Here is a 20,192-nt window from a genome sequence, read left to right on the forward strand (position 1 = left end):
CCAGTACAAAAGAGGGACAGGGGGTTGAGTGGTCAAAAGAGGGACAGTTGGGAGGTATGCAAGTGCCACCTAGCTGTGTGAGCTTTTTCACATTCTGTCTAAATAACAATAATAATTCCGTGTCCGTAAACATCACCTGAGTGATGTTTTTACAGCAGCAATAATATATTCCGTATCCACTACTGTATACGTTGCCCTTGCAGGCATTGTTTGCCCAGTCTTTAACCAAGTGCCGTTCGCTACATCCCTAGAAATAATATATACTCATTTAAAATATAAGGATATTATAAATCACCAAGGAGTGAAAGGAAATATTTTTGCATAAAACAGCCCATATATAAATAACAGTGTGTGCCGTGTGTCCCCTAACCAAGTCAATATGGTAGGATTCTTTAATACTCATACACTTATGATATACATAATCTGGTGTGTCTGTTAATATTCACTGCTTTCCTTTAAAATTAACTCTATGGAGATGGCCTTCCCAGAATTTGGAGCTCCCTGGATATCAAGTTTCCAGATAAGGGATCCCTTGCCTATAGTTAAAACTGAGGAATGTCTGCTTGCTATAGGACTACACATTTCCAGCTTTTACAAGAATGTATTAGTATAATTTAAGTGACCTGGAAAAAAAACTTCCTGACTCTAATTAACTGTAATAAAACTGGCATCTTGTCTGCCCCAGCTCCCCTATTACTTATAATTGTATCAACCAACAACACCTTTTCAGTTATGTCCCTGTGATGACTGTAAGGGGCAGATTTATCAAGGGTCAAAGTGAATTCGAGGGAATTTTCTAAGTAAAAAAATTCGAAGTCATTTTTTGTATACTTCGACCATCGAATAGGATACTACGACTCTGACTTCGAATTCGATTCGAAGTAAAATAGTTTGAATATTCGACCATTCGATAATCGAAGTACTTCGCCATATTAAACCTGCCGAAGTGCTATGTTAGCCTATGGGGACCTTCTAGAACAGTTTTCTAAGTTTGAAAATTGTTCGATCAACCTGTGAAATCCTTCAATCGTTTGATATGAACGATTTTGCTTTGACCGCAAAACGGTCAAATTCGGTAAAAAAAACTTTGACTTCGATATTAGAAGTCGAAGTATTCCAATTCGATGGTTGAATTTAGAAGTATTTTTACCTTCGAAATTCGACCCTTGATAAACCTGCCCCTAAGGGTGGGACTTGGAAGGAAATAAATCTGTAAGGGTTTCATGTAAAACAATACGTGGGACAGGAAACAACACAAAAGGATATACAGGTATAGGTCCCATTATCCAGAAACCCATTATCCAGAAAGCTCTGAACCAAAACAATCCTATTGGGTGTATTTCATGTTTAAGGGGCAGATTAACTAAGGTTTGAAGGTAAATTCAAATTCAAATTTTCGTAAAAAAAAAATTCTGTCAAAATTTGAATTCAAATGTGAGATTTATCACACCTTGACCCTGGAAACAGTTCTCATTCGACTCCACCTAAAACCAGCCGAGTTCACGTAGAATTCAATGGCAGAGGTCCCTTGAACTATTAGATGACTATAGTCATTTGAAAATGATTTTTTTTTCTGGAGATAAACTCAATTTGTTTCTAGTTTTCGGGTCGGGACTATTCGATCATGTTTTAGACGTTTGAATCTTTTCATAAATAACATACCATTCGAATTGTGAATAAAATCGAATTTATTCGAGTTTAAAAAAATTCCCATTGCTCTAAAATTCGACCTTTGATAAATAACCCCCTAAATGATTTTGTAGTAGTATAGAGATCTGGAAAACCTAAGATCCCAAGCAATCTGGATAGCAGGTCCCATACCTGTATATCATATGTGAATTTTATAAAGCTATTTTCATTACTGCTTTAAGAGATGAATTATAGATGATGAACTGAGCACTAGGCAAGGTAGTCGAGACCCCAGCCGACCACCCTTTCTGTTGATATCTTGTTGATTCTCCCCAGTACAGCAGAATAAATCTAGAAAACTGATTAAATCTCATTGTATTATTTTATTATGACTGAATCACTCAATAGGGCCCTAGCTAGGAGCCAAGGAAACTGGGCCTGGGTATAATAATGCGACAGTAAAAAAACTCTTACAATAACAATAAGGGTGTGCAGATAAAATTCAAGCAGTGATTAATATCAGTGTTTGTTGTAGTGCTGAGTAAGCTCCATGTCACCAACAGAATATGAGGGAGGTGACATCTGTAATGAAATCACTGGTGCAGGCATAAGATTATGAATTTAACAGAAGAGTTTGAATATAGAATACATTTAACTACCCCTGTCTTTACAAAAAAAGTAATTGCTCTCTCAGATTCTACAGGATTCTTTTATTAAAAGTTTCCATACAAAAGCTGCAAAGAAATTGATCATTTATCGTTCTTTAGCTTTACTACTAACATCCATTTCTATTTAAACAAATGTGCTCCTATCTTATAAGTAAAACTGTATCAGCAATATCACTTCATTTGGAGATGGAGTATTGCAAGTAATGCAAATCCCCGGGACATTCTCATTAACTGTACATAATTTCATGCATGAATGCACTAAGCAGCAATTCTGCCATAAACGTTATAATTAATTATTTGTAAACAGGTAAGTTATGCATGAAGATCTTTCCTAATGACACCATGTTTCCTTATAATAATGTATCCTGGTGGCTAATATTAATTCCAACAAGCAGTAAACATATTAATGCAGAAGGAAAGGATGAGATGGCCGGATGAGTTGATTTACAGAACAGCCATTCCAAGGAGCTTTGACACCCAATACAAAAATGTCAGCTTTTGCTCCTTTCCCCACTTGGGCACATGCAGATGAATCCCTGGGGTTCAGTGCATGTGGGATACCAGAGGAGCAGTTTTTAATACATTGTTATGGCAGTTTTTTTATGTTTTTTATGTGTGACCATGTTATTGTTAAAGGAGAACTAACCCTTAAAAACAAATATGCGTAGAAATGGCATATTTTATTTTCTAAACTTATTGCCTCAGCTTAAAGTTTCAGAATCTCTATAAAATTAATGATTCAGGCCTTCAAATCTGTGCACAGGGGGTCACCATCTTGGATGTTGTGTGTACAACAAGACAATGATCCTAAACATACCTTAAAATGGGGGTCCCCTACTTTTTTTTTTACCCATGAGCCACATTCAGATGTATAAACAGTTGGGCAGCAACACAAGCATGAAAAATGTTCTTGGGTGTTGTAAAATAAGTGCTGTGATTGGCTACTATCCCCTATGTGGACTGGCAGCCTACATGAGCCTCTGTTTGGCAGTACACCTGGTTTTCATGCTTCCAACACTTGCCTGAGCCTCCAAGCCAGAAATTCAAAAATAAGCTCCTGCTTTGTGGCCACTGTCAGCAACATCCATGGGGTGGTGAGCAACATGTTGCTGTAGAGCCACTGGTTGAGGATTACTGCCTTAAAACTAACCATGAGTACAAAGTTAAAAATTGAAGGGTTTGAAGTGGCCCACATAGTCCCATGATTTAGGCATCATTGAAAATCTGTGGGTAGATCGTGATAATGCAAGATTTCCCAAGAAAATTGCAGAATTAGAAGTGGTATGCAAAGAAAGGTGGACAAAAATCCCTACAACAAGAATTGAAGGATAGAAGCTTTGATCTGTGTCAAAGGAGGTGTTATTAAATACTGACATACTAGGATGTCCAAACATTGCCACTTGCCACAATTAAGATTTTCTTTGTTCTTTTTTGTAAAATAAAATGTAATTGTGCATTAACATTTGCAGCTGGTGTTTCTTGATTTAACATAAAGATTTTTATTAACAGTTTGTCAATATTTGGGAGAAGGGGTACAGAAGAAAAAAAGGGGGGGGTCACACAATAGTCAATTTACAACACTGCACAGAATTGCAACTAAACAGAGCACAGCTAAACCAAACAAATCAGATTTGCCTAACAGTACTCAAACCAAATTGATTGGCAATATGTAGAAATTCATCCAAAGTATATCGCTTTAAACTTCACAATCAGATGTTGTTTCTTAACATACTGATCCCTGCAGCTATTACTACTTTTCTCTTATAAAATGAACTAAATATGTAATTTGGCCAGGGGCCACTTTTGCTTTCAATTTAAAGGAACAGTAACACCAAAAAATGGAAGGGTTTTAAATGAATGACAATATAATGTAGTGTTGCCCTGCACTGGTAAAACTGGTGTGTTTGCTTTAGAAACACATTTATAGTTCATTTTCACAACTGCTGTGCAACCATAGGGACAGCCATTCAAGCACAGGATACACAGTAGATAACAGATAAGTTCTGAAGAATCCAATTGTATACTACAGAGCTTATCTGTTATCTGCTGTGTATCCTGTGCCCTCCTTTTTCAACTTTGAATGGCTGTCCATATGGCTACACAGCAGCTTGTTTATATAAAATATCGTAGAGTTTCTAAAGAAAAAACACCAGCTGTGCCAGTGCAGCAGAAAAGTATGTTACATTATGATTACTTTAAAACACTTTACATTTTTGGTGTTACTGTTCCTTTAATATGCACTAAACATGCATATAAGTTCCTGAGCCGCAAGTATTATGTCAAAAAGTAATAAATGGCCAGAAGATTTGTATAGATGTGATATAGCTGCAGTGCTGCCCAACACTGATACAATGTAGCCAGTCCTAATTATTACCACCAGTATTGTCTTTTTTCAGCACAGTTAATGCTTGATGAGTTTTCTTTTCCTCCCACCAACCCAGGATAATATGATCCATTTAGGTGACAGGCAATATATCCTGCAGTTTTCATGAGCGAATGACTTGGCTGACACAAGCTAATAGTGTCTGCACAGGCGTGTAAGAGAAGAAACAGGTTAATTGTAGCTATATGTTAGAGACCACATCATATTAATGAAAAGGAACAAGGTTAGATATAAAAAAGAAGCTGCTGAGTTGGATCAAGTTTAATCACAGGGAAATTAATTACCCAGAAATGAACTGGTTTAATGAAACTCCCAAAGATCAAAGAGCAGGAAGATTTCTTGTGTCAAGTACAAAATCTTTAAAAGAAAAGTTACTCTTATGGTTTAGGAAATCTTGCACAAGGTATGGCTTGTGTCAAATGACGGTGGAAGGAAAAACTGGCAAATAGAGATTATACATTGCAGCAGTCTAAGTTAATAAAAGAGAGGCCAAATCTAACAAAGTACTTTTCAGCAAAATAATGCTGATATGATACCTTCCTGGGTAAAAAAAAACATAATAAAGATTAAAATTATTTTAAAAAGTAGCAAATGTACAAGTCTGACAGAAAGAGAAAAGTAGAGGCAAACATTAAAATTATATAAATAAAACTCCCACAATCAACCCCCCACATTGTTTAATTTAAAGATATTTGAGTATTACAAGTCTAAGGCATGCAAATGATGCCAGTATGATTGTTACAGTGATAATGAGTGATAATACTTTGTTAGAATCCAACTTGTGTAAGGTGATCCCTAATAACATGAGCAATCAGTTGGACGTTACACATAAAACTTGAAGGTGGCCATATATGGGCAAATATGGGCCAGAATTTGTAGTTGGCCATAGCTGTAGGTTATGTAGTTGGCATCTAAAATGCTTTACACTGCAATTTAAAGAGACACAGTTTATTTGGGAAGGCCTTATCCTAATGTTCTTTAATATACTGTGTGCAAAAGATAGCCTTTTGTCTCGATGTATGATTGGTGAGCATGCTTTTCCATTTTCACACAGTACTACATAGTTATTTCATAAACCACGTTATAATTGTCTTTTCTAGAAATGTAGTATACATCACCAGAGGGTTCTGTATGAGGTTCCCTTTTATGTATGACTTTAAAGTAAGCATTGATTGCAAAGTCCCAGTTTTTGTTGTAAGCTAGATCGATTACTTTTGGATACATTGATACACTGGTTATCTATGTAACATAAGATTAAAAGTAGATAAAAGATTATACATTTGGACTTATAGCATATATGCAACATACATCTTTAAAGAGACATACAACTTACCAAAAATCATCCCTTGTCTCTCCAATGAAAGTCTCCAATCATCCCTACATCAATCAGCTGATTGTGATTACCTTGTTGTTATTTGTTTGCCAACATTACATTGTAATCAATCATCAGAAGTGTCACTATAGAGCTAGAGATATATTTCCTCTCCTCCAGTGATGATCACATGAAAAAAGAACAGAGGTTTTAGTGAAGTTTTTGCATTAAACGTGTTTCTGAAAGATGTACAGCCCTGATGTTGCTAAACTACAGCCCCCAGCATCAAAGTATTTTTGAGCATGCTTAGGAGTAACAATTAGATGAAGATTTATGCCCCTTTACTTTTTTCTCATGAGCTCTATGCCAGGAGTATATGATAAGCAGCCTAACCAGGTTGGCACCTTTTGAAGTAGAGGAGTGCTGGGCCAGGTAAGAAGGGTACAAAGTCAGAAACTAGAATCAGTGGGGCAAAGGCGCCCCCTCTCCACCAGTGATTCTAACTTTAATTTTCCTTTAACAGGTACATTTATAAATCTGTGTAAATTAATTTATGCCTGAAAAAAAAAGAGTATAAACTGGTGTAAAATATATGACCTAGTTTTCAAGTTGTATGTGTCCTACCTATTGAATCACAGAGGATGTACCTGATAGGAGCACAAAAAATTATGCTGGTGTGTGCCTAGTATTAAACAGGAATTTAGCAGAAAGGAGTAGAAAGCATTACAATAATAAATATATTGAATCTGTTACAAAGAAGAAAAGGCAATACATAATAGTGTATCAGTGAAACAGTAGCAGGAGGGGGGGGGTCAATCTAAGAAACTTTTCAATTGATTTCAATTTTTTATAGATTTGTAATTCTAAGCAACTTTTTAATTGGCTTTCATTTTTTCTTTTTTATTGCTTTTGAATTATTTGCCTTCTTCTTCTGACTCTTTCCAGTTTTCAAATGGGGGTCACAGACCTCATATAAAAAACATATGCTCTGTAAGGCTACAAATGTATTGTTATTGCTTTTTATTACTCATCGATTCATTCTGGTCTTCTTCTAGTCATATTCCAGTCTCTTATTCAAATCAGAGCATAGTTGCTAGTAGCCCCCTACCTTCTTTTCTGCTGATTCACTGCACATGCTCTGTGCTCCTGTCAGTTACTGAGCAAAGAGAATGATGCACAAGATACTGAATATAAAGAATATACATGTCAAAATATAAGGCAGAGACCAATTAGTAAATACTTATTGGTACATGGCAGCTAAGAAACCAGCACGATTAGCATCATAATTAATAATCAGCTCTGTAGCATCACCTTATATGACAGACAAACCTCATTTTCTGCTTAATGATTTGCAAAGACTCCTAAGCTTAGCTGCTCAACAGCTGCTTAAAGCCCACTGTGCATCTGTGTGTGTCAAGGCACTCCTAACAATATCCAAGATGGGAAACTCCTGAGACAACTTTGATCCTGAACCATTACTACTATAGAGATGCTAATTTTTTCGGCTGGTTCAATGAGTTCAATATATAAAATATTGCATTTCTAGCTATATTCATTTTTAGGGTTAAATTATCCCTAGAAAATTATGTAAACATTAAATAACCCCAATAGGCTGGTTCTGCGTCTAATAAGGATTAATCATATCTTAGTTTGGATCACGTACAAGGTACAGTTTTATTAATACAGAGAAAAAGGTAATCTATTTGGATAAAAATGAAGTCCATGGGAGATGTCCTTCTGTAAATCAGAGCTTTCTGGATAATGGGTTTGAAGATAACAGATGCCATACCTATATGTAGATATCAAAATTAAAAAACAAATGGATGAAATAAGGATTAACTATATCTTAGCTGGGATGAAGTACAAGGTACTGTTTTATTACTACAGAGAAAAAGTTTTCTAGGTATCGGGTTACCTGATACTTTATCCCATACCTGTAGAAGAATTAAATAGATTTATTTAGCTTAAAGGAGCTGATCCTGCCCCTCCTCGCCCAGTTTTCTTGTATTGGAGAGAGTTGAGGGGGGGTGCACTACTAGTGCAAAGACTGATCTCTATACTAGAAGAGCTGACATTCTAATTTAAATATCAGAATTTTCAGCTCTTGAAATTACCAGGAGCTATTTCCCCCTCAACTCATCTCATGGCAGCATCGCCCCTGCTTTTTACACTATGTCAATGCAATATGAAAATAAGGGACAATATACATTTTTTTTTAAAAACCCTGCTAGATTTCTGATTCCAAGATTCCAGAGTATGCGATTCAGCTGTCAACTGTATGTTTTGTGGCATAGCTGCTGTCCAAGGTGCTGAAGTCTCTGAGCTAAACCTCTCTATTTCTGACTGGAATATGGTCTAATAGGTCCGTTTTTGATCGCAGAGGTCCGTATTCGGCCAAATTCGAATGGTACAAATCGAAGGAATAGCTCATTCGATCAAATTTGATTTTTTCCCAGAAAAAACTTTGATTTTTCAAAGTCCACCAATTGACACCAAATAGGTTCTAGGAGGTCCCCCATAGGCTAAAACAGCAATTTGGCAGGTTGTAGATGGTGAATGATCGAAGTCGAATTTTTTTAAGAGACAGTTCATGACAAGTTTTGATATTCGAGTTTTCTAATTTTTTATCAAATTCGAAAACTCACCTTGACCTTTGATAAATCTGCCCTTTATAGTTCAGCCACCTACCCTGGTACTCCCAGAAGTTAATATAGATAATAATATTGATAAATAAATGCTGGTACGCACAGTGATTTTTTCATCAGAATTTATCTTTATTCAATTGACGTTATCGATCAAGGTCCCAGGTGTGGATCGAAATGGCGATTGAATAAAGATAAATTCTGAAGAAAAAATCCCTATATATATATATATATATATATATATATATATATATATATATATATATATATATACATATATATGTATATATTTTAATTTACTTTCTTTATGCAATGACTTCCCCTTTAATCCTTTTTAATTTAAGGTGGTTCTCCAATTTCTTCAACTTTACTGTAATCCAAATTCTAAACTTCTACATACACGCTGAAGTCATAAAGAAGACAACGTACTCCTGCTGCATATTAGCAATCCTGCACAATAAAGGAAATAGGCTCATTTACAAACAGAGCCCCAAATATGATTGTGTTAAAACTGATAACTTAAAATGTTACAATTATTGATGGCATTCATTAAAAAGACTTGCATTTACACAAGCTCCTTGCACTTATTTATGGCAGCACTAAGTGCCATTGGGTCGTTTGTGCTTTTTCTGTTGAATTGTGCATAAGTGAGCCTATTGATTCTGTGGAATCCTAAAGCATCCACCACACTGAATGTGACAATAGTTTCAGGGTTCCCACAGCACTGTAGCTTTTATTTGTACAATCTGTTTTATTTAGCAAATACCTGAATGTAGTGGCAGAATAGTAACGAAAATTGTGTTTTTATGGCAATATAAATGAGGTTTGAAAAACAGTTAGCTAAAAATATGTTTATCCCACAGCCCACAGTAAACTAAATTTATCTGCCTGTGTCTAAGGAGCCAAAAATAGACTGCAAGCCCTATGCCCCTACTGTATCTGTACTGACAGATGTCACATGGAAGTTTCCTTGAAATAAACAGCCCATGATCCAAGCACTATAGTAATGTAGATGTAAAACCTAGGGACTTGATCTGAATAACTAATGTAGGAATGAAGGAAGAATTAGATGAGCAGGTTGGAGGAAAGGTGCAAACATGGAGTTGGGTATGAAAGTAGTGCAGGGTAGTGGAGCAGAAAAACACTGAGAATGGAAGAGCTCAGGGCAACAAGGGAGCAAATCATGGAGATGTGAAAGGAGGAGAGTAAAGCTGGCCATAGATACAAAGATCCGATCGTACGAATCGAGGATTCGTACAATTTTTGGACCGTGTGTGGAGAGTCCCGACCTTTTTTTGTCCGGCGGAGATTGGTCGTTTGGTCTATCGGACAGGTTAAAAAATTTCTGTCGGCTGCCGATAATATCTCTGCATGTATTGCCAATCGTACGATTTTCAGTGGGAGACTGTCACTAGCTTTTGTCGGACATAACTTTCGTACAATTGCTGTCAGGGGCAGAACATCAGCTGATTTGTTCATTTGCTACTTTATTTGATTGGAATGGTTAGTGGCAGGTTGGGAGATGGGGAAGTTCGATCATTCGAGGATTTGAACGATCGGATCTTTGCAGAGGCGATCCTGGCCCCTCTGCCGCCTGAGGCAGCAGTAGTTGCTGCTGCCCCCCTCCCCCGGAAATTTGCTCTTAAAGTACCAGGAGCAGCATTTTTGCTGCCCCTGGTACCTTGTGTGGCGCTGCCGCCTGAGGCGACAGCCTCAACTTGCCTCATTGTCGAAGCACCCCTGGATTGTTGCATCTATGACCAGCTTTAAGCTTGACAAACACAAGGTGAGACATACATGTGGGTAATTTTCACCTGTCCCATAATTTGAAAATCTAGTCAGATGGCAGAGCAACAGGGACACCGCAATCTCAGAATCTACCTGTGCAGCCTAATTTCTTACTGTAATTTTTTCTGCCTTCTGAGGGACCTATCAAAGCATACTTGAATAAGCCTGTGTGCACAGCCCAGGGGTGAAGACGAAAGGTATAAAGGTTTCAGCAGCTGAGTTTACCCTGTACATGTATTATTATAGTGTTGCTATATGTAACCTCTATATGGGACATGTACCCCAGTTGTAAATGTGGCCAAACTAGTTATATTCTTACTACAGAACTCCAATATGACACTATCCTTCCTGATTTATAACAAAACAAAAGTTATCCCCATGAGAGAGAGAGTGTGTGTTTCAAGGTAGCTACCCTACTGCCCCTCAGGCCACTGTTACACAAGGAATGTACAACTACAGCTCCCTTCCCCTATCACAGCTGATGCTATGATGCAGGCAATACTATATTTTACACATTGTTACACTTTAGTTGGGGGCAATATTTCTAATATATTATTCCTTCATTTATTGTCACCATACTATGAAATGTTTAACAGAATATGGCCTATACCTGGCTTGTACCACGTGTAACATACACAAATAACACGAAGCGATCATTCTTACAGACTCAAGCACTGACAGACATATTAATAACCATGAGGCACGAGCCATCAATATAACAGCAATGGTGTTTAGTCACGTCACCAGTTCTTAATGAGGTCACATGACCCTAGTATAAAGTGTAATTTAAATAAAGTCACTTCAGCCTGCGACCCGGTTAATATCCTCATAGTCTACCAAAGGGGGCGCGATAATCCCTACTACACTTTTACTAATATAATATCATCTCAGTTGTTAAATTGGGCTGTATTTATGTTCAATCACCCTCTCTTTTCTCATTTTAATCTTGTTTAAAATCATATGCTTTCCATTGTGGGCTCCTCCCGGCTCCCCTCCCTCCCGCTGTCCCTGTCCGTCTCTTTTCCCTCCCCCTCCCTCTCTCCCGTGTGTGTGTGAGAGAAGCAGTGAGAGAGCTGCAGGCGCTGTTGTAGGAAGGGGAGTGAGCTCAGCTCAGGGCTGCAGCCTCCCCTCTGCTCCTTCTTTGCCTATTTTAGTCACATCTCCCCGCCCGGCCGCTGCTCCCTCTCACTGACACGACAACTTTGCAGCACATGATGCAGCCTGCAGGTAAGTGGCAAAGTGAGGCCAAACCCGGGGCGGGAGGCTCCTACCTTCTTGCTCTAAACTTGGGCTAACGGGGACTTCAAATGATCCGCTTGGGGAATTCCAGGGGAAGGGAAGTGTGTTGGGAGTAATACCAGGTTACAGCACGAGTATTAAGTTACACTGGGACAGATGGTGAAAGAGAAGCGTGTGGGGGAAGATTTGAGGTGTTTCAGGCTCCGCACCTATTTATTGTCTGGGTAGAGACTGTGCAAATGTAGGGGAGTATGGCTCAGGTCTAGGGATTGGCACATGTCCTAAAATGCGTTCCGTACAGATGCTCAGACTACACTGCTGCCATAGGATGACATGTGTGTGTCCTCACTGGATCATATAGTTTTGTCACTCTTCTTTTATTATTGCCCTTCTCCTTATTGCTGCTATGTGCCAGTTAGACTGATACAGACTGTGTGCTATTAATATTGGTACAGACTGTGTGCCAGTTAGAATGGTAATGACTGTGTGCCAGTCAAGCAGGTTCAAATTGACATTTCAGTCATGAAGAGGAGGGCACAGCGTGTATGTCTGGTTGTTTAGTTGTACAGGTATTCAGGGCCGCCATCAGGGGGCTGCACTTTTGAAAGAGCCGGGCCCCCCTTGCCAGCGTCGAAGATCTGCAGCCAGCCGAAAATGAGGAAGTGCCAAAAAGCCAAACAGCCGAACTCCACGAAAATAGCCGAAGCCAAAGTCCCGAAAATAGCTGAAGTCCCGAAGCAGCAAAAAGACCCCAAGTCATGAAAACAGCCTGAATTGAAGTCCTGAAGCGGCGAAAAGACCCAAAGTCACAAAAGGAGACAAAGTTGAAGTCCTGAAGCCACAAGTTCAATTCTACTGAACACCAATTTGTGTTTTTTTTAATCCCCTGGCCACCAATGTATTATTTTAATAATCTATAGGCCCCTGTCACCAATGTTTTTTTTTAAATATTTTTTTGGGGTCCCAATTTTTTTAACTTGTAAGGAGGGCCCTGGCGCCAATGTTTTTTTAAAAAGAAATTTTTGGTGCCCCAATTTTTTTTAACTTGTAAGGGGGGACCTGGCACCAATGCTTTTTAAGAAAAACTTTTATGTGTGGCCCTGGCGCCAATGTTTTTTTTTTTTTTAAATTTATAAGGGGGCCCTGACCATCAATAGCTTCTTATAACTTGTGTGTGTTTAGCACTGATGTCTGTGTGGTCTTTTAACTGTGATGTGGTGTGGGCAGGGCCTGGGCACCAGGGTGGGGGCCCCGAAAATGTTGTTGTACGGGGCCCTGTGATTTCTAATGGCGGCCCTGCAGGTATGGGACTTGTTATCCAGAATACTTTCTGGGGCTTTCCGGATAATGGTTCATTTGGTAATTTGGATCTTTATTCTTTAAGGCTACTAGAAAATCATGTAAACATTAAATAAACAATAGGCTGGTTCTGCTTCCAATAAGGATTCATTATGTCTTAGTTTGGATCAAATACAAGGTACTGTTTTATTGTATTACAGAGAAAAGGGAAATCATTTTTAAAAATTCTGATTATTTGGATAAAATGGAGTCTATAGGATACTGCCTTTCTGTAATTCTGAGCTTTCTGGATAAGGGGTTTACAGATAACGGATCCCTTACCTGTATTTTAAGATTCTATCTCTCCATACCAAAGAGCTGTGCCACCACTAACTACAGCCCTGACCTGTTTGTGGGTACCAGAAAGACATCTACATTGTTGCCAACAGCCCAGCTATTTGGATTGTAGGAGCATTTTATGCTGTTCGGTCCCACAAGGATGTGGGTAAAGGGGAACCAGGAATGTAGAGGGCCCAGCGGAGTTCTAATTAATGTGCATTTCTATATATATTGGCACAAAAATTCCTTAAAAAAAGTAGCTGTGGGGCGCAGTCACACCTATTGGCACCACTGGTGCAAGGCCCAATCCCATTTTGATAATGATTTCCTTACAGTATTACACTATTCCTTAAAGAAAGTAAGCTTTACAAATCCATATTGGTGACATAACAATCCTACTGGTTTTATTTAATGTTTTCATTTTACTTACTTCCTGGTACATAAAGTATATAGCGCCAGCACTTTCTTCACAGTGCTTTTAAAAAATTTTTTATTTTTTTACTTAAGGTAAGGAGAAATGACATAAAAAAAGCCCTTATCTAGGAAAATCCAAGACCATAAGCATTTTGGGCAATAGATCTTAAGCTGGCCATAGACGCAAAGATCCGATCGTACGAATCGTGGATTCGTACGATTTTCGGACCATGTGTGGAGAGTCCTGACATTTTTCGTCCGTCTGAGATCGGTCGTTTGGTCGATCGGACAGGTTAAAAAATTTCTGTCGCCTGCCGATAATATCTCTGCGTGTATTGCCGATCGTACGATTTTCAGTGGGAGACTGTCACTAGTGTTGTCAGACATAAGTATCGTACGATTGCTGTCAGGGGCAGAACATTGGGTGATCTGTTCTTATTTGATCGGAATGGTAAAGACTTTGATCTGAATGGTTAGTGGCGGGTCGGGAGATGGGAAAGTCCGATCATACGTTGATTCGTACGATCGGATCTTTGTGTCTATGGCCAGCTTCACACCGGAATGCTTTTCTGTTGCTAAGCTTAGTTAAAAATAGAAATACAATAAACTGCAGCATCTTAGAGCTGCTATAACCACAGAATATGTTTGAATGAATGATTACTCACACACACATCATGATAGGGGGAAATAATACACACTTTTAGCAGATGTGTAGTCTGTTCTGTTCATTAAAGGGGTTGTTCACCTTCAAACAACTAGTTGGTTTCAGATAGATCACCAGAAATAATGACTTTTTCCAATGACTTTCTATTTTCTGTGTGACGGTTTTTCTAATATTGAAGTGTAAAGCGTCACTTCTCTCCTTCTGAAGCAGCTCTGGGAGGGGGGGGGGGGTCGCCGATCCTGTAAACTGTTCTAAATGGATACATTTAGTTTATACATTTCTTATCTTTGTCCCAGTTTAGTAGAATCTCTGGGTTTCATTACAGACAGCTGTTAGAATTGATACAATTGTTGCTAATACTCCAGAAATGCTGCTGAGAAATGTATAAAGCTTACCCTGGAGAACCTTCAAACAATTGTATTGTTTATTTCAATATACACAACATGTTTCGAGTCTAAGGACTCTTCATCAGGTGCTTATTCATATATAAGCACCTGATGAAGAGTCCTTGGACTCGAAACATGTTGTGTATATTGAAATAAACAATACAATTGTTTGAAGGTTCTCCAGGGTAAGCTTTATTCATTGATCTGTGAGATTCCCTGACTGGACGGAGTCAGGCACCCTGTTTTGAGAGCGGATACATATTTATACAAATGCTGCAAGGATATCACCTAAAGCATTCTGATTTGCTGAGAAATGTATCAACTCAATGTTGCAAAATTGTAACAGTTCAGAGTCTGCGCCTGAATTACTGAGCTGCCAGACTCAAACACCAGAGACACAAACATTCACCTTTAAACTTAGATTTTGGAAAAAACTTAAAAAATAAATAATGGAAAATGATTGAAAAAAACAGTGTCTGGGTGTATTTTCTCCATATGAAAGGCCATTATATTTTATATTTGTTAATACTGATCTACTGTAATTGATCCATCTCCTCAATAGTAGCTTTGGGGCTGTTGGAGTAAAGAGAACATGAAAAATGGTGGTAATGAACTGATTATAAACTATTACTGTTGAGTTGTTTGGTTATAGTGGATAATGCATTTTTGGCAATTGAGGGAAGATATGCAGATCAATCAGTGTCAAGATGCCAAATTTAAAAGAGTCCCTTGAGCACATAATTATATAGGTAGTAAGATACACAGTATCTACCCTATTTTAGGAGTTAGAAATTGCTTAAATACAAGTGTGTGGAATTGCTACTTACCCCTGGCAATGTCTCTTAAGACAAGGTACTTGGTCAAGTTTCGGGTTGTTTTCTCTGGGAAAAAGTTGCTTGAGAGGGGACATGATTACTTTTTGCAAGTTCATTAGAGGACATTATACTGTAGATAGGGATGTAGCGAACGTCGGAAAAAAAGTTCGCGAACATATTCGCGAACTTGCGCAAAAACGCGAGCGGTTCGCGAACGGTTCGCGAACCCCATAGACTTCAATGGGAAGGCGAACTTTAACATCTAAAAAAAAAATTTCTGGCCAGAAAAATGATTTTAAAGTTGTTTAAAGGGTGCAACGACCTGGACAGTGGCATGCCAGAGTGGGATCAAGGGCAAAAATGTATCTGAAAAATCTGCCTGTGTGTGCTTGGAAGAGATAGTGTAGGGGGAGAGCTGTTAGTGATTTCAGGGACAGATGATAGTAAGTTTGCTGGCTAGTAATCTGCTTGATACTGCTCTGTATTGGAGGGACAGAAGTCTGCAGGGATTTGAGGGACATTTTAGCTTAGGTAGCTTTGCTGGCTAGTAATCTACTGTTCTCTTTAAACAACTGCCATACGTTGACCTTGTAGGCATTGTTTGCCCAGTTTTTTTGGACGCAGCCACTGAAGCACAGTTGCCAGAAAAAATATGCCATATAAATGCTGAAAATAGTCATTTTTCGCCATACGTTGACCTTGTAGGCATTGTTTGCCCAGTTTTTTTGGTTGCAGCCACTGAAGCACAGTTGCCAGAAAAAATATGCCATATAAATGCTGAAAATAGTCATTTTTCGCCATACGTTGACCTTGTAGACATTGTTTGCCCAGTTTTTTTGGTTGCAGCCACTGAAGCACAGTTGCCAGAAAAAATATGCCATATAAATGCTGAAAATAGTCATTTTTTGCCATACGTTGACCTTGTAGGCATTGTTTGCCCAGTTTTTTTGGTCGCAGCCACTGAAGCACAGTTGCCAGAAAAAATATGCCATATAAATGCTGAAAATAGTCATTTTTTGCCATACGTTGACTCAACGTATATGGCAAAAAATTACTATTTTCAGCATTTATATGGCATATTTTTTCTGGCCTCTGTGCTTCAGTGGCTGCGGCCAAAAAAACTGGGCAAACAATGCCTACAAGGTCAACGTCGTTGACCTTGTAGGCATTGTTTGCCCAGTTTTTTTGGCCGCAGCCACTGAAGCACAGAGGCCAGAAAAATTATGCCATATAAATGCTGAAAATATGCATTTTTTTGGTTGCAGCCACTGAAGCACAGAGGCCAGAAAAATTATGCCATATAAATGCTGAAAATATGCATTTTTTTGGTTGCAGCCACTGAAGCACAGAGGCCAGAAAAATTATGCCATATAAATGCTGAAAATATAAATTTTTTTGGTTGCAGCCACTGAAGCACAGAGGCCAGAAAAATTATGCCATATAAATGCTGAAAATATGCATTTTTTTGGTTGCAGCCACTGAAGCACAGAGGCCAGAAAAATTATGCCATATAAATGCAGAAAATATGCATTTTTTTGGACGCAGCCACTGAAGCACAGTTGCCAGAAAAAATATGCCATATAAATGCTGAAAATAGTCATTTTTTGCCATACGTTGACCTTGTAGACATTGTTTGCCCAGTTTTTTTGGTTGCAGCCACTGAAGCACAGAGGCCAGAAAAAATTAAACCAGTAGGGTTTGCACCCTAGTTTGTAACGGTGGCGGAGGGAGGAGGAGGACGCTAAAGGACAGCTGTGTGTGGAGTCATGAGGCTCGAAGAGAAGGACAGCTGCATAGAAGTCAGAACAAGTCTTCCGGCGTGCAGTAACCCTCCGAGATCCACCCCTCATTCATTTTAATAAAGGTCAGGTAATCGACACTTTTGTGACCTAGGCGAGTTCTCTTCTCAGTTACAATCCCTCCTGCTGCACTGAAGGTCCTTTCTGAGAGCACACTTGAGGCTGGGCAAGACAAGAGGTTCATGGCAAATTGTGACAGCTCTGGCCACAGATCAAGCCTGCGCACCCAGTAGTCCAGGGGTTCATCGCTCCTCAGAGTGTCGATATCTGCAGTTAATGCCAGGTAGTCCGCTACCTGCCGGTCGAGGCGTTCTTTGAGGGTGGATCCAGAAGGGTTTGGCGCTGCCTTGGACAGAAAAACATTTGCATGTCTGACGTTACAGACTGGCCAAAGGGCTTTGTCCTTGCAGGTGTGCTCGTGGCAGGATTACTGGCACCTCTGCCCCTGGAATGTTGATGAGTTCCTGAAGTGACATCACCCTTAAAAGCATTGTACAACATGTTTTGCAGGCTGGTTTGTAAATGCCGCATCTTTTCGGACTTGTGGTATGTTGGTAACATTTCTGACACTTTATGCTTGTACCGAGGGTCTAGTAGCGTTGCGACCCAGTACAGGTCCTTCTCCTTAAGCCTCTTGATACGGGGGTCCTTCAACAGGCATGACAGCATGAAAGACCCCATTCTCACAAGGTTGGATGCAGAGCTATCCATCTCCGCTTCCTCATTATCAAGGACTGCATCATCCACGGTCTCCTCCCCCCAGCCACGTACAAGACCAGGGGTCCCCAAAAGGTCACCACTAGCCCCCTGGGAAGCCTGCTCCTGTTGGTCCTCCTCCTCCTCCTCCACAAAGCCACCTTCCTCCTCTGACTCCACTTCTGGCACCTCTCCCTGCGTTGCAGCAGGTGCCTGGGTTCGTTCTGGTGATTCCGACCAGAAATCGTGCGCTTCCAGCTCCTCGTCACGCTGGTCTACAGCCTCATCTGTCACTCGTCGCACGGCACGCTCCAGGAATAAAGCGAAGGGTATTAGGTCGCTGATGGTGCCTTCGGTGCGACTGACCATATTTGTCACCTCTTCAAAAGGTCGCATGAGCCTGCAGGCATCGCGCATAAGCACCCAGTAACGGGGGAAAAAAATCCCCAGCTGTGCAGATCCAGTCCTACCACCCAGTTCAAAAAGGTACTCGTTGACGGCCCTTTGTTGTTGCAGCAGACGTTCCAACATAAGGAGCGTTGAATTCCAGCGAGTCTGGCTGTCAGAAATCAAACGCCTGACTGGCATGTTGTAGCGCTGCTGAATGTCAGCAAGGCGTGCCATGGCTGTGTAGGAACGTCTGAAATGGGCCGACACCTTTCTGGACTGGGTGAGAACGTCCTGGAATCCTGGGTACTTGGAGACAAAACGTTGGACTATTAAATTTAACACATGTGCCATGCAGGGCACATGTGTTAAATTGCCTAGTCTCAACGCTGCCAACAGATTGCTTCCATTGTCACACACCACTTTTCCGATCTGCAGTTGGTGTGGGGTCAGCCACCGATCGGCCTGTGACTGCAGAGATGACAGGAGTACAGATCCGGTATGGTTTTTGCTTTCCAGGCACGTCATCCCCAAGACAGCGTGACAACGGCGTACCTGGCACGTCGAATAGCCTAGGGGGAGCTGGGGGTGCACAGGTGTGGAGGAGGAGAAGGAGGACCCAGCAGCAGAGTAAGAAGAAGAAGAAGACGAGGTAGAGAGCGATGGAGGAGTAGAGGTGGTGGCAGAACCGCGTGCAATCCGTGGCGGTGACACCAACTCCACTGTTGTTGTTGAGCTACCCATTCCCTGCTTCCCAGCCATTACCAAGTTCACCCAGTGGGCAGTGTAGGTGACATACCTGCCCTGACCATGCTTGGAGGACCATGCGTCAGTAGTCATATGGACCTTTGGCCCAACACTAAGTGACAGAGATGCGGTAACTTGGCTCTGCACATGTTGGTACAGGTGTGGTATTCCCTTTTTAGAAAAAAAATTGCGGCTGGGTACCTTCCACTGCGGTGTCCCAATTGCTACAAATTTGCGGAAGGCCTCAGAGTCCACCAGCTGGTATGGTAAAAGCTGGCGGGCTAAGAGTGCAGACAAGCCAGCTGTCAGACGCCGGGCAAGGGGGTGACAGTCAGACATTGGCTTCTTACGCTCAAACATGGCCTTCACAGAAACTTGGCTGGTGGCAGATGACTGGGAATGGGAACAGGTGGTCAAGGTGGAAGGCGGAGTGGAGGGTGGTTCAGACGGGTCAAGGAGAGCAGAGGTAGAGCAGTAAGATGCTGGACCAGAAGGAGTGTGGCTTTTAGTTTGCCTGTTGCCTTTGAGGTGTTGCTCCCAAAGTGCTTTGTGCTTGCCGCTCATGTGCCTTCGCATAGAAGTTGTACCTATGTGGCTGTTGGGCTTACCAAGGCTCAGTTTCTGACTGCACTCATTGCAAATTACAATGCTTTTGTCAGAGGCACACACATTAAAAAAATCCCACACTGCTGACTTTTTGGAAGTGTGCGATCTGGCGGTAACAGTAGAAGTTGGCGGCATTGGCGGCAATGGCGGGTGCGTTGGCCGGCTGAACACAGGTGCCGATACATGTTGTTGCCCTACTGATCCCTGCAGGCTGTCCTCCCTGCTTCTTCTAAGTCTTATTCTCCTACTGCCTCTCTGACTCTCCGTCTCTCCATCTGAACTACCCTCCTCTTGCTCTCTTCTACTAGGCACCCACAAAACATCAATCTCCTCATCATCATTCTCCTCAGATGCATCAATTTCTTCTGACACATCACAGAAGGAAGCAGCAGCGGGGACC

General features: G+C 40.5%; 1 protein-coding gene across 2 annotated transcripts in view; it reads left to right on the forward strand.

The window, feature by feature from the left end:
- Window positions 1-11,422: 11,422 nt before the first annotated feature.
- The window catches only part of bves.S (blood vessel epicardial substance S homeolog), a 125,222-nt gene continuing 116,452 nt past the window's right edge, over window positions 11,423-20,192 (forward strand). The window contains exon 1 of one of the 2 annotated variants that reach the window (XM_018264622.2): window positions 11,423-11,649. In XM_018264622.2, coding sequence (XP_018120111.1) covers window positions 11,634-11,649 — 16 coding nt within the window. In that variant the 5' untranslated portion in view covers window positions 11,423-11,633. The remainder of the gene's footprint in view (window positions 11,650-20,192) is intronic. The other variant, NM_001096940.1, reaches the window with a different exon arrangement.

The sequence above is a fragment of the Xenopus laevis genome, chromosome 5S (assembly GCF_017654675.1).
Source record: "Xenopus laevis strain J_2021 chromosome 5S, Xenopus_laevis_v10.1, whole genome shotgun sequence".
NCBI classification, from domain to species: domain Eukaryota; kingdom Metazoa; phylum Chordata; class Amphibia; order Anura; family Pipidae; genus Xenopus; species Xenopus laevis.